The 15302-nt window shown below is 35.9% G+C and overlaps 1 protein-coding gene across 10 annotated transcripts in view; it reads right to left on the reverse strand.

Annotated features, from left to right (window-relative positions):
* AGTPBP1 (ATP/GTP binding carboxypeptidase 1) overlaps positions 1-15302 on the reverse strand; it is a 193098-nt gene that overhangs the window by 70786 nt on the left and 107010 nt on the right. For all 10 annotated transcript variants that reach the window (XM_031014672.3, XM_055350684.2, XM_063696501.1 and 7 more), the window contains 4 exons: positions 14141-14853; positions 2685-2768; positions 704-790; positions 472-620 (listed from right to left, as the gene is read on the reverse strand). In XM_031014672.3, the coding sequence (XP_030870532.2) occupies positions 472-620; positions 704-790; positions 2685-2768; positions 14141-14853 (1033 nt within the window). The remainder of the gene's footprint in view (positions 1-471; positions 621-703; positions 791-2684; positions 2769-14140; positions 14854-15302) is intronic.

Genomic DNA, 15302 nt, shown 5'->3' on the forward strand with positions numbered 1-15302 from the left:
ATTAGCAATTTATACACAATGACCAAGTGGGGTTTATTCCACACTTTTTTTTTTTTAATAAATAAATCCCACTTGGGATTTGTTTATCCCAAGTGGGGTTTATTCCAAATGAAAAAGGTTCATTCAATGTTCAAAAATCAATCAACATAATATACCATATTAACAGGCTAAAGAAGAAAAATTACACAATCAGATGTCGCCATCGGAGTATACATAATAAACCTTTAGTCCCATTCAATTTGGATGAAATCAATCATTACACTTTAAAGGACTTGCCTATATAAGAGTAACTCTTTTTCACCAACAAAAGCTTGACCTATTTCAAATGTTGCATAATATCTGAATTTTGAGAACTAGAGAAAACAAGACACTGAAACATTTTTTAAAAGTTGATAATTTTTTTAAAAAAACTTCTTTTCCACAGTTAAGATGCCTGCATGCCATCTCAATTGGGAAAGAAAATTGTCTTACCATAATTAAACTGACTGTTGGACTTTTCACAGTTAATGATGTTAAACCTGTAAGCAACACCTGGTCGCATTCCACTGACTTCAAAGTAAAACCACTGATGATAATGATTGCTGTTTATGTCTGAGTTCAGAATAAGATCATATTCATTTCTGAAAATAGAAGACAAAGAAATCTGATGAAAATTAGGAAATATCTGTGCACATACAAAATGAGAAAATCTTAAGTGACTTACTTTCTAATTTGAATTACTTTGCGCAGATTCCCAGACTCAAATTTGGAGTTAAATTTCAAAATATCTCCCTCTTCTGGAATGGTGTAACTAAATAAAAGTTTTACAGTAAATGTATTAAAATACATTGCATTTAAACAGATGAGCAACAAGTAAATAAAATTATAATTAAAAATACATCACTACTGCCACATCACCTTCCTCATTATTTTTAAGCTAAAGCACAAAACAAGCACAATCAATACATTAAATGTGGATAAGATTTATGGACAAAACTTATAATAAGAGATTTGTTCTTATGTTTATACTGATATAGTAAGAACTTTTGCCTCACTGAATGCATGTCATTTCTAAAATACTTATTTTTATACAAAAAAGAACATTTTTAAAACGGCTATGACCTGTATTGAGCAGCAATAATTCTCATAAACGACGCAGTTCTCCGAAGAAAATATTATTTTCAATTTGAAGAGCTAAATTACCTATTATCTTATTTAATTAGCATCAAGAAGCACACGTATTATCCTCATTTTACATATTGATTATTAAATAAGCATTTACCATGTATCTACTAGGTGCCAGATACTGTTTGAGACATATGTCTGCTTGGTTTCCTGACTGAATGCAAACTCTTGCTCTTCTGGAGCCTACTCGCTAATAAGAGAAGACTAGGACTCTAAGATGCTCAATAATTCTGTCCAAAATAGCACTGGTATGCCACACTCAGGGTTCCTGAGTTTCTGTTTCTACCACTTCTGCCTGTCTTATCTGACAAAGAATTATCAATGTTGAAATAATTAAATAAATCAGGTATATGTTTCCTCTTTTTTATAACAGTATTATTTCAAATTTAGTCATTAGCTTTGCTACAGCTTATACTCTTATCTAACAAAACTTTAAAAAAAAAAAAAGTGTTTTAGCCAGGCACGGTGGCTCACACTTGTAATCCCTGTACTTTGAGAGGCCGAGGTGGTCAGATGACCTGAGGTCAGGAAGTTCGAGACCATCCTGGCCAACATGGCAAAACTCCATCTCTACTAAAAATACAAAAAAATTAGCCAGACGTGGTGGCATGTGTCTGTAGTCCCAGCTACTCAGGAGGCTGAGGCAGGAGAATCGCTTAAGCCCAAGAGGCAGAGGTTACAGTGGGCCGAGATTACACCAAAGCACTCCAGCCTAGGAGACAGAGTGCATGGGATTCCATCTAAAAAAAAAAAAAAAAGTGTTTTTTTTCCTCCACATATGATTGGCAAGATGTGGAATTTTCCAAAAATATTAGTATGTTGAGGGAGAGAAGAAAGCCACTGAGGGCTAATTGAATTTCTCATATGAGAAGGCAGATGACTAAATAATAGTCAAACTCAATATTTGTAATTTTCATTTATTTACTTATATTTAAATCCTAAAATGTGATGATATCAGTGACAATCCTAAATAGTAAATGACTAACACATCAAGGATCACAAAAAAATGCATTCCAAAGATGGAGCAGGCAACCTAAATGACTGAGCCGATTATAAGCAGTAAGAGACAACAGGGTGTGGTGGGGACTATGGAGAAGGATCAAGCAGATGCTCCTTCGAAAGGGATGGTAATTTGTTATCCTAATCAAATGAAGGCTCAGTATTGCTAGACAAGCCAGCATTTCATATAAAATATCCACTCTCCTAAGTGAAAGTAATTTCAGTTTTTTAAAAATACAACATCATTGTGTAACCTTTACCTCAAGCCCATTAAAAATCTACCTAAAAACAAACAAAATCTCGTGATAGAGTTAAGTAGGTAAACATGACTTACCATTACCATTACATCCCAAAGGATGAAAACCTAATTAAGTCACAACTAGTTATAAATTAACTATATTTTTATTTATTATTTTAAAAACTACCAACATTTTTCACAGAATTTTTATCTTTTAGAAATAATACTAAAATTTTATAGAAAAACTTAAAACTAATAAAAGTTTATTAAAATCAAGACTTACTTTGGGTTATCCAAGTCATATACCACACGATCTATGATATCACTCTGATGTATTAGCCTTTCAATATCTTGAGCAATTTTTGTCCTGAAATCATAAAGGTTTAATCAAAATATATTATTATACACTAATGTACAACTTTCTCCAAAGTAAATTTTGAATGAAAAAAGTACATGATAAAAATTTCTTAAAATAAAAATGATCATTCCTCTATCTATATATTTTGCATACAAAAAAACTAGCAATACGTAATAAGACAAAAATCAGTATCAGAATTTGAGTTCTAGAAAATATCCACGTAGAATACAGCCACAAGTCCAATCATTTAAAAAAAAAAAAAAACTTGAATGTCTATTATGCCTTTCTACATAGAAATGGTGTGGTTTCGCTATCTAACCCTTGGGCAAATAATTCTGTATACATAATAGCAGCATTACGAGAAGGTATAAAGATGTGAAAAGCCAGAGATTATATAAGAATAATTTTTTTAAACCCACCTGGCTGGAATTTAGCTAAAATGCAATTGGCAGTCAGCCTGCATGTTCTGTAGAATCTCTCCTCTCTTTTGTGGTGGGAAAGGAAAGGTAGAGGGAAGGGAAACACCTGTTTGAGGGAGCAGAGGATGATTCCCTGAGTATGCAAAATTCTCTAGACTTGATCTCTCCCTGAATCAGTCCAACAAAATAAAAATTCCTCCAATCCCTACCACTGTCCTAGAAGACTAAGTCACCCATAGAACCCACAATCTTTACCCCATCAATATTTAAGCTAAGGAAGACAATAATCACCAAACTGTGTCAACACAGGTGACACTAAAATATAGCCAAAACAGAACAGATTTTGTTCCTAAAGCCAGACTGCCTGTAACTCCAGGTAGACTGGCCACAAAATCCTGCTAGTGTTAATACATAGCTACTTCTCATGTAAAACTTATTCTCAAAGAGGAAGGTGATTATATGCACTGATTTAAATTTCAAGTTTGTTCATTTCAGCTAAAGATAAGTAATGCAGATTAGAACTGTGGCTTATAGATTTATTGAGAGCAGGGTGAGAAAGTGTACCAAAATAGTTTATAACAAAATCTCAAGAATCCATTAAACACTGACAGTCTTAAACTTCAGGCAAATCTGAAACTAGTCTCCTGCACGAAGATACTTTTCCATGATAAAAGGATATTAACTCTCATATAGTTTAGAAATATATGTAACAATATCACAGTATAACCTTAAATTTAAAATAAGCCAAGAACCTACCCTAATTGAAAAATTAAAAATTACCAGGAAAATATCAGAAGGTATGATAGTTAAACATATAAACAAAAGATACTAAAAAAAAAAGTATAATGCTAAAACTAATCTTAATCTACTAGTTAAACAGTTAAGAATAATTTACTTTTAATTTTATTCTATAAAAAATAACTCATTACTGACATAGTAGTCTATCAGGAAAAAAAGATCTACTATCAAAAAATTAAGCTACACATTCTTGATGTAAGTTTAATGTCATAACTTTAAAATGCCAATTATAAAGAAACAAGCTTTTTAAAAAGCTATCGATTATAGTAACACATAAATAAATTCAGAATTTACATCAACCAGATGGTCAATAGTGAAGGATATGGCACTTTCACATACTCAAAATATACCACATGAAAATTTAAGTGGTCAAGTATGGGTGAATGACTAAATATATCTATTTGTCAGAATAATTTATTTAATTAATAAGGTTGATATATGCCACAAATATGTAAAAATTAATATTCACAAAGGTTTGGTTTTTGTTTTTTTAGCAAAATGTTATGAGAAGCTAGTTTTAACAGCTCAGTTCCACAGTGATGCTCCATAACGCAAAACAGGGTCAAAGAGCTTGGGCCCGACAGGGGCCAGCAGGTATGAGAACTGAGTGAGGCTGAAGGGCAGGAACTGTGGAAAACTGAGGACACAGCTTCTGTCTAAAAATGAGGTGACTGCTGCCAGGCAGGAAACAGAGGTAAAGGTTGTTGACAACCTTCAAGAAACACCAGAAACTTGGACTTGTTTGGGAGATGTGGAATCTCCCAAATTTTAAAGGCTGGCAATTGGTTTAAAAAAAAAAAAAACGCCACTCTGCAAGTTAAGCCAAATCATGTGCAAGTTGAAAATGGCCTATATACCTGTTTGTATACCTCTAACACTGTATTTTGGGGGACATAATTGCCCATTTATATTAGACTAGATCTAAAATACTTGAGGGAAATCTTTGCCCTGCCCTAAGCTCTCTTTAATAAAGAGGAGAGGCAGGGCATGGTGGCTCATGCCTGTAATCTCAGCACTCTGGGAGGCCGAGGCAGGAGGATCACGAGGTCAGGAGTTCGAGACCAGCCTGGCCAACATGGTGAAACCCCATCTCTACTAAAAAATACAAAAATTAGCTGGGTGTGGTGGCGGGTGCCTGTAATCCCAGCTACTCAAGAGGCTGAGGCAGGAGAATTGCTTGAACCTGAAAGGCAGAGGTTGCAGTGAGCTGAGATTGTGCCACTGCACTCCAGCCTGGGCGACAGAGCGAGACTCTGTCTCAAAAAAAAAAAAAAAAGAGGGAAACAGTCTTTTATTCAGACATGTATTTGTGTTAAGCAGATCAACTTTTATAAAAGAATGACAACTTTTCCTTCCTTTACCCCAGCCACCTATTGAAATACATGGCTTTCCAGTCAAAACAAATAGTCTAGGTACTCTCAGGGACTATAACCTCAAACTTACTGCCATTCAACATTTATCAAAGACTTGGCATGGAAAGGAATAATTTAAGCAGGACTGTCTGGAAAATACATAGCCTATTCAGTCCATACTCAAAAACACATGTGATATGTGGCCACCAGCAAAATTGTACTTTGTTAGGTTTTCAACCACAGAGCAACACTACAAGAAATCATTTAGTAAATCTCATTGCTATATTTATTGTAAGAACATTATGGGAAATGTTCATCACATTAACAGTATGCTCTGAGGTTCCATATTATCTGTATCTGCTAGAAAGATTCAAGATCATCTTCTTTACAGAGAGTATAACATATATATGTGATCAGTACATATATACGATCAACAGGATAGGCTCATGATATAGACCAGGGTTTGACTCTTGGCTCTGCCATTTACCAGCAGTATAACTCAACAACCCTGAGCTTCAACCTACTCTTCTGCAAAATAAGAAAAATAATAGCACCTTCCTCATAGAGCTGCTATAGTATTAAATGGCACACTTTATATGCATATATACACTGCATATAAAATGCTTGTTACTGAATTGTGTGTCTGGCCCACAAAATGCCTAAAATGCCTTTAATAAAAACTATCTGCTGCTTTTGCTCCTACCAATACTTCTTCCACTATTGCCTCAATTCCAGAAGTACCTGTGTTTTCCAAGCCATTCTAAACTTCATATAAGAAATCCAGGGTTTTGTTTTCTTTATCTTGCCTTTGCCACAATTCTTTATCTACTTTTTAATTTAAAATTTCTGAAAAGGTAATATGCTGGCATTACACAAAATCAAGTATGATATAAAAGCAAAAAATGAAAAGTCTCACTTATTAACACCTGTATCTTCCATCCACATAATCAAGGAACTACTTTTATTACTGTCCTTCCAGATTTTATTTGATGAAAACATAAATGTAGACTGCTTTTCCCTCTTTCTGATACGAAGTCTAAAACGTCATAAAACAAGCACCTTGTTTATTTCATTTTATAATACATCTTACAGCTCTATCAGGGTATAGACAGCTTTTTGTTTTTTCAACCACTGCACATTATTCATAAAAAGTTACACCATAATTTAACTAGTCCCTGACAAATAGGCACTTGAGTTGTAGCCAATCTCAAAACAATACTGCAATGAAAAACTTTGAATGCCACTTCACACGTATGCAAACTATGTGTGCACACAGACGTGTGAGATTTATGAAATAAACATATCTCACAAATTCCCAGATGTGGGACTGACATGTCAAAGGAAACATGCACATTAATCTTGATAGAATCTGTCTGATCGCCCTCTACCAGTGGTATTCTCAATTGACATTCCCTCAATTGAGATTCTCTCATACATGAATTCTTTCAATTAATGTATGAGAGAGGCTGTTTTTCCATAACCTCATCAATAGAATGTTATGCTCAATTAGATTTTAGCCAATCTGATATGTGGAAAATGATATCTCAATACATCTTAATTTACATTTCTCTCATTTGGAGTTAAGTTAACCATGCTTTTGTGGTTGTCAACCATTTCCTTTCCCTTATTTTGCATTTTATTTTCATAAGCGTATTTTTTAAAAATACCTTGAATGTTTTTCAAAACAGGCATTACATATTATATAAAAGTGTAATTTGTAATAAAACGTTTTTAAAAATACACAGTTTTTTTTTGCCGGGCACCGTGGCTCACACCGGTAATTCCAGCACTTTGGGAGGCTGAAGTGGGCAGAACACGAGGGCAGGAGATCGAGACCATCCTGGCTAACACAGTGAAACCCCATCTCTACTAAAAATACAAAAAATTAGCCAGAAGTGGTGGCACGTGCCTGTAATCCCAGCTACTTGGGAGGCTGAGGCAAGAGAATCACTTGAACCTGGGGGGCAGAGGTTGCAGTGAGCCAAGATCGTGCCACTACACTCCAGCCTGGGTGACACAGCAAGACCCTGTCTCAAAAAAAAACCTAGTTTTTTTTTTTTTTTTTTTTTTTTTTTAGGATATATGAAAAAACAATAGAAAGAAAATAAATCAAAATGTTAATAATGGTTATCTCTGCAGGATGGGACAAAAAGTGACTTCTTCCTACTCTCTAATGTTATGGACTACAAAAACAGAAAAAAATGCACCAAAAATGCTAAGCATACTTTAAAATAAGAGATAAATTTAATTTTAATTTTAAATCCAACTTAAACCAAAAATATAGGTTTAAGTAATCATCAGTGTGTTTGCAATACAATTTTTTAAATGTTAGTGTGCTATCTACATTGAGATACGAATCTTACTTATAATGGACTGTTTCTCTTTCATTTGGAGGTAAAGAGATTTTTAACCAAGTTTTATTCATTTTATACTGAACTTTCTTTAAAACAGTGATTGCACATAAGAAAACTGTACAGTAGAAATTCAAAATAACAATCAGGATATTTTCACTGAAATCATGTAAACGAGTCTAATGTTTCCTTTTCTGAAAGTGATAAAACAGTAATTCTTCATTAATTTTGACATCATTCATTTACAATGCATTCAGGTAGGGAATGTGATAAGCTGGCAAATAATTCACAAAATGTCATCATTTGCTCAAAAATAAGATGCAGAAGACTAGGCAAATAAGCAAACCAGAATTACCATCCTCAATGTATTTTTTAAAATAAGCATTTCTGAGTACTTCGGAAATACCTTTAACCTGAACTATATTTGATATTTTATCACAAATATAGAACCATAAAGCCTTCAGAGTGGCTACAGGGGTCAGCAAACTTCTCCTACAAAGAGCCAGATAGGCTTTGCAGGCCACATGACAGCCATTCAACTCTGCCGTGGTAGCACAAAAACAGTCATAGACAATGCATTAAAAAACAAGGCATGACTATGTTCCAACGAAGTGTTATTTGTGGACACGAATATGAATTTCATATCATTTTCATGTGCCACGAAGCCTTATTTTCCTCTCAATTGTTTTAACCACTTAAACATGTGAAAACCATTTTTAGCTCATGGGCTGAACATAACCAGGCAGATTTGGCAGATTTGGGATGGATTTGGCACACAGACCACAGTACGCCAACCCTAACCTAGGTGAATGACTACCAAACTTTTTTAATATGACCAACAAGAAACACATTTTAAAGATCACAAGCCTACAAAAGAGAAACAGAGAGGTGAATCAAAAGAATTATGAAACAATACTTAGCTGTACTACATGTGACACACTGTTATTTTAATATTGGTTACTAATGAGTATCAACCCAAATTTGATCAACACTGGTCTAATCTTTGCTTTTAAAAAGTTGAGAAAATTGTTATCTAGAGAAATAAAGTTATTTATGTGCACACACACACACACACACACACACACACACACACAGTGGGAGAGTTAAGTCTAAAACTTGCTTTTCAGAGAGCATCCTGCCCTGCCCTGACAAGATGTCTCACCATATATATGGTCTCACCCCTCTCATCAAGTCTAACCCAATTATCCAAGCATTTCTGCCATACACATATGTTCTTCCAGTCTCACATTAGTGTTACTTGGAGGAACAAATAATTTTGAAGAGTTTCCTACCCATTATTCAAAAATAATGGGTAAAAAGGTGAAAAGGGAGAGTGGAGGCTTTGGAGTATGCACCTGTGAAGATCCACACTGCACTGCTCACCATAACTCCCATATAAACACTTGAAAAACTCAGCTGACCCCTGAACAACACAGGTTTCAACTGCACAGGTCCACTTATTTGTGGATTTTCCTTCCCCTTTGCCTCTGCTGAGACAGGCAGGAAGACCAACCTATCCTCTTCTTCCTGCTCTTCAGCCAGTTGACAAGGATGAAGACCTCTATGGTGATCTACCTCCACTTAATGATTAGTAAACATATTTTCTGTTCCTTATGATTTTCTTAATAACATTTTCTTTTCTCTAACTGACCTTTATTGCAAGAATACAGTATATAATACAAATAATGTACAAAATAAGTGTGAACTGTTTACATTACTGGTAAGGCTTCCGGCCAACAGTAAGCTATTAGTAGTTAAGTTTTGAGGGAATCAAAAGTTATACTTGAATTTTCGACCGCACAGGGGCTTGTGCCCCAACCTCTGCATTGTTCAAGGGTTAACTATATTTGCAAAGAATATATAAAATTAGGAGGGGAAAGGCAATAACTTTCAAATACCAAAGTACTGTTGTCTATTACACAATCTGTAAACATTTTTAAATAAAAATACTTTATTTTTTGTAGTAGTCATGGCTAAGGTGGTTAACATTATTGGGGAAGTCCTATACATCTAAGTAATATGAATAGAATCATATTGTTTTGTTGAAATATGAAACCTTCATCCTCAACAATGCAATCGTTCTCAGGGCTACAACTCCATAGTGAAACATGGTTATACTCCTGCTGCATGTCAACTATCTAATACCCACAGAAATGTTGGCAAATATGGTAGGAAAATGGAGCGACAAATACGATGAAAGGTGTTCTTTAAAACACAGGGTATACAAATCAGTCAAACTTGGTAAGAGTCACCACCATACAATTATATGATGATGAGAGACTAGCAGACAAAGGTTTTAGATTGCTTCAGAATTTATGACTTATTTCTGCAGCAACAAAGCAGAACACATCTCCATCAAGGTCGTGAAAATCAATGGGAAAACATCTCTATAAGGAAAGAAATCTTTGAAACTTCTGGAGAGATGTGGATCACTCGATTCTCAAATGCATTTTGGAGCCAGTCCTGTTTTTCTCATCGCAAATTTTCTAGGAGCAAATACAGGTAACAATAGAGTTGGATTTTGTTTTTTTGTTTGTTTGTTTGTTTTTGAGATGGAGTCTCACTCTGTTGCCCAAGCTGGAGTGCGGTGGCGCGATCTCAGCTCACCACAACCTCTGCCTCCCAGGTTCAAGTGAGTAGCTAGGCCTATAGGTGCCCGAGTAACTGGGACTACAGGCATGTGCCACCATACCCAGCTAATTTTTTGTATTTTTAGTAGAGACAGGGTTTTACTGTGTTGGCCAGGATGGTCTCAATCTCCTGACCTCGTGATCCACCTGCCTCGGCCTCCCAAAGTCCTGGGATTACAGGCATGATCCACCACGCCCAGCCAACAACAGAGTTTTGAATTTCCAGGTTTTTTGTGTTTGTTTCCTTGAGCTGCATCTCCTTTGCACTTTAACTTGCACACCAACATATCTATGTTTAAAACACCTGTACCAACTCTCATCCACCTTTTGATTTCTTATCATGCTACTTACCTCACACTATTAAAAATGTATCTTAAAGCTTTGTTTTGAACTCAGTGGTATATTAGACTGTACACAGGCAGTAAGAATGTCAATTACTTCAGGAAAAAGTCCTACAGATGCCCTAATATATGGAAGAAGCTGGACTCTAATCTGTAGATTACATTTACAGGACAATTCTGAGGTCCATGTTTCAGAAACAAGGTGAGAAAACTAATCATAAATATTAAGACAGAGAAGGTTGGAGAAGAGTCACAGTAACTCCCAGTACGTATAAATTCCTCCATCATCAGGATAGGCTCAGTCAGGGAGAGAGAGGGAGTGAAGCTTGGAACCACGGATAGAACAATATTACCTGAAAGGTCAAGCAAGCCAGGCAAGGACAAAACCCAGTATCAGAAACAGCTGCTCAAAGAGGACAGAGGTCACCAGAGCTAAGGGTGGTAGTCCTCAATCTGCATACAGACATTCACAGAGATATGACAGCTAGTCAAAGTCATCATGCATTTAACTATAATACATCTACGCTTAATTAAAACGTTAAGTTTCTTTACATATTGATATATACAATCAAGTAAACGGAGTTTAGCAATGGTTATCAAATGTTGCTCAGAAGCACTGCTTGGGAGGGATGTATGTCCCTTACTAACATAAAGAGGTAAAATATCTAAATAAGTGTCTTGACCGATGAAAGCTTTCGTAATATAAAGTCCATGAGAGGAAATAAGAGGGTTCCTTTGTAGTTAAAATTAAGGCTGAGAATCAGAGGCTTATATAAAATTATGCCTCTTTTCTATAATCCTTCTTCCTTCTAACCTTACCTCAAATATTACAGGCTAGTAAGAGAAAATACTTTCAGTTTGAGGCAATTTAATAACAAAACTTGCTTTCAGGGCTTAAAGAGCACTTAAAATTCAGGAAGTGCCTTCTGTAGTCAAGATGACATCTTTGACTTTGGAGAGGTAAAGAGCCTAAGAGATGATGCTGAAAAGAAATATCAAGTAGCTGCCTGACTCTGACTCACTCCAGGTGGGTCGTTCAGATTCTTCAAAAAGCAGATGCCAAGGCACAATGAGATATGCTCCTGTGGGCCTCTCCTAAGGGGAAACTTGGAAGAAAAACAGTGGGACAGAGTTCATCCTCAATCACTGCAACTGTTCTCAGGGTTGCAAGCCCTCATCTCTATCCCCCAGGATCAATTTACTTACTTACAGGATTGACTTATTTATTTATTTATTTATTTGAGACAGAGTCTTGCTCTGTCACCCAGGCTGGAGTGCAGTGGCACGATTTATTTATTTATTTATTTATTTATTTATTTATTTATTGAGACAGAGTCTTGCTCTGTCACCCAGGCTGGAGTGCAGTGGCACGATCACGGCTCACTGCAGCCTCTGCCTCCTGGGTTCAAGCAATGCTCCTCCCTCAGCCTCCTGAATAGTTTGGACTACAGGTGTGTGCCATCACACCCGGCTAATTTTTGTGTTTTTAGTAGAGATGGGGTTTCACCATATTGGCCAGACTGGTCTCAAACTCCTGACCTCAAATGATCCATCCACCTTGGCCTCCCAAATTGCTGGGATTAGAGGGGTGAGCTACTGCACCCAGGCCCCAGGATCTATTTAAATCCCTCTCACCCTCAGCTATCACCTCTGCAGGTCTTGATAGCTTATCTGATTAAGCAATCCAAACTCTCATTCCTGAGCAGTGTGAGCCCCTGGTAATCATTCTCATTCCAGGCCGGCTATAACATGTCCATTCACAGTTAAAATTGAGGAAGGGAGTAGGCAACAGGCCAATCACTGGATTGCCTATGTTCCACACATAGTCAACCCATTGCCACTGTGTAAAAACAACCCTACCTCCATTAGCTGATCTGGGTCAATCACTTGTTGTCAAAATGGTATGCTTTTCCTCTCACCTGCTGGTCTTAGACACAAGGAGTCCAGAGTACCCCACTGGCAACCACATCTTGTTGTCACATTGTACCCTGTGGTAAGACTGCACCCACTTTGGGAATGAGGACTTCTAACCCTGCAGAGCCCAGAGGTGGAGGGACAGAAAACAGAAAGTCCCTGGGTGGATACTGGATGCTACACTAAATAGGGCCACTTCTGTTCCCACCTCCTGGTTCCCAGGCTTGTGTATTCTTTCTATGGAATTATGGAAACATTTCTGATTTAGTGTATGTACTGCATGCTGCAAGATGGCAACCCAACCATTCCCTGAGTTAGAGCTTTACATGGGCCTTTTGAAGGCCACTGTAGCACTCCACGAGGCCAGCTGCCTCTGGATGGTGCCATCTGTAACATGGTAGATGCCCTGGCACAGACCCACTCCCACACATCTTTCCCAGGGAAGTAAGTCCCCCATTCTGATGCTATAATGTACGGGATGACACGTCTGTGATCAAGGGGCCAACCAGTGGCACTAAACATACACTAAGTTGCCAAGTAAAAATAATGAATTATATAAGATGCTACAGGTAAAAAAAAAATAAGATGCAGTTATTTTCTCGAAGGAACTTATAGTCTAAAGAGAATCAAATACAGCAAGTTCTTCCTTGTTTATTACACACTATACTTGTAACAAGGGTATACAATTTTTTTCAGATACTGATATAAGCCATTATCATAAAACCTTCTCCATAATCACCAAAACCAGTCCAAATGCACCAAAAAAGGTATTTTTATATGACAAATATTCACTCATTGGCAATATTTAATATTATTTGCAATATCTAATCTTACTTGGCAATATTTAATACCTTATTGATGTTATGAATCCCGTATTTTTATCTATTTCCAATTAAAATGTTTTCCAATTAAAATTGCAAACTTTACAAAATAATACTGTCTATATTGCTTCATTTATAGTCTATTTTTATTTTTTCAATTTTTAATTTTTGTTAGTACATAGTAGGTATATATATATATATATATATTTATGGGGTAAATGAGATATTTTGATACAGACATACAATGCGTAATAATCACTTCAGGGTAAAAGGGGTATCCCTCACTTCAAGCATTTATCCTTTCTTCCAATTATACTTTTACTTTTTAAATGCACAAAAAATTACTGTTGATTGTAGTTGCCCTGTTGTGATTTATAGCCTATTTTTAAATCCTATACTTAAGTTCAAATGACAAATTACTAAGTTAACAAATACTGCTAAGAATATTTATTCAAAGATTATTAAATAATCTGTTTTTATATTTTGAGATTCAGTATTAATAGAAAATTTCTAAACTATCCAATGGTCAGGTTTATCATTCTGGCTTCATCTGAATAAGGAATAAGCTCAAGAAATAAAGTAAACCAACAAGGACAATTTCAAAACAAGGCAAAATTTCCAAAGCAGAATTTAAAAATACAGTAACTTATAACTCACAGTAATTATCTTCTTAAATGCCCAAAGTAATTTTTTTAAGACTGCCTCATATCTTGACAATAGCCTTATTTAGAAGAGGGAAGAAATATGCAACTCACCTTTGTACACCATAAGGCCTTTCTAAAATAGGCTCTTTGAATGGAGGCGGAATGTGACCAAAATAATCGGGATAAGCCACCTCTGAATATTCTGGGACAGACTTCGTATTTTTCACAATCTCAATATAGAGGTCTGGGTCATGGAGTGTTGGTCCATCAGGTACTTCAACCGATGCTTGTTCTACCGATGAATTTGACTCAGTATCTTCATCATCTTCAGTTTCAACTCCAGTGCAGCAAAGCTTCCCTAGCTGAACTGTTCTTCTCTCAAACAGAACATTTCCACAAGTAGCCATGTGTGGACATGCTTTAGCACAGGTAAGGACAGTAAGAGGAAGACTGCAGTCCTTCTTCATTTCTGCAGTAAAACCTGGGGCTGTTTGAGAAGGAATATTCTGCAATGTAATTCGGTCCAAGGCCTTTACAATATCATTGTTTAAACCATGGACTGATGAAATAGTTCTATTTTGATCACCTGGCTGCTGTTGTAATGTTCTAACATTATCTTTAATATCTTCTTTTGCTAGATCCATAAAGGTAGACTTCTCTTCACCTTCATCTCCTTTAGAAGATATGTTCTCCTTCATTACAACTTTTCTTAAATTGCCAGAATTCCCAGATGTTTCCTCGCCTGCCGTAGGAACAACAATAGGACCACGTACTTTTCCCTCAAATACAAAAGGCTTTGGTTCTTTGGAGATTAAATCATAGTCCTTTGAAAATAAAAACATGTTTAATCTTTTAACTGTAAATATTAAAACATATTAACAAAACTAATACATTCATGTTATATATTGCTTCAGAAATTTTTGGAAATTTTAAAGATGGATAAAACCAGATATGTTTTCATTTCACTAAAAAGACAAAATTTTTAACCACAACAAAATTCATAACAACTACTTTACTTTGCCTACATGTCACAGAAATGTGGGAAATCTCAGAATTCTAAACAGAAAAACATAAAGACTCCAAAATCCTATTAGGGACAACAACTAAATTGTTATTCATTCATTCAATAACATTACAGTGTCTGTTTTGTGCAATATTTATGAAGTGTCTATTTTGTGCCAAGCTTTGTCTCAAGCACTTAAGACACTTAAAAAAACAACTCTTCCCTTTTGTAGCTTACATTTGTATAGGGGTAGAAAAGAGGACCGTCAAT

The sequence above is a fragment of the Gorilla gorilla genome, chromosome 13 (assembly GCF_029281585.2).
Source record: "Gorilla gorilla gorilla isolate KB3781 chromosome 13, NHGRI_mGorGor1-v2.1_pri, whole genome shotgun sequence".
Lineage (NCBI taxonomy): Eukaryota > Metazoa > Chordata > Mammalia > Primates > Hominidae > Gorilla > Gorilla gorilla.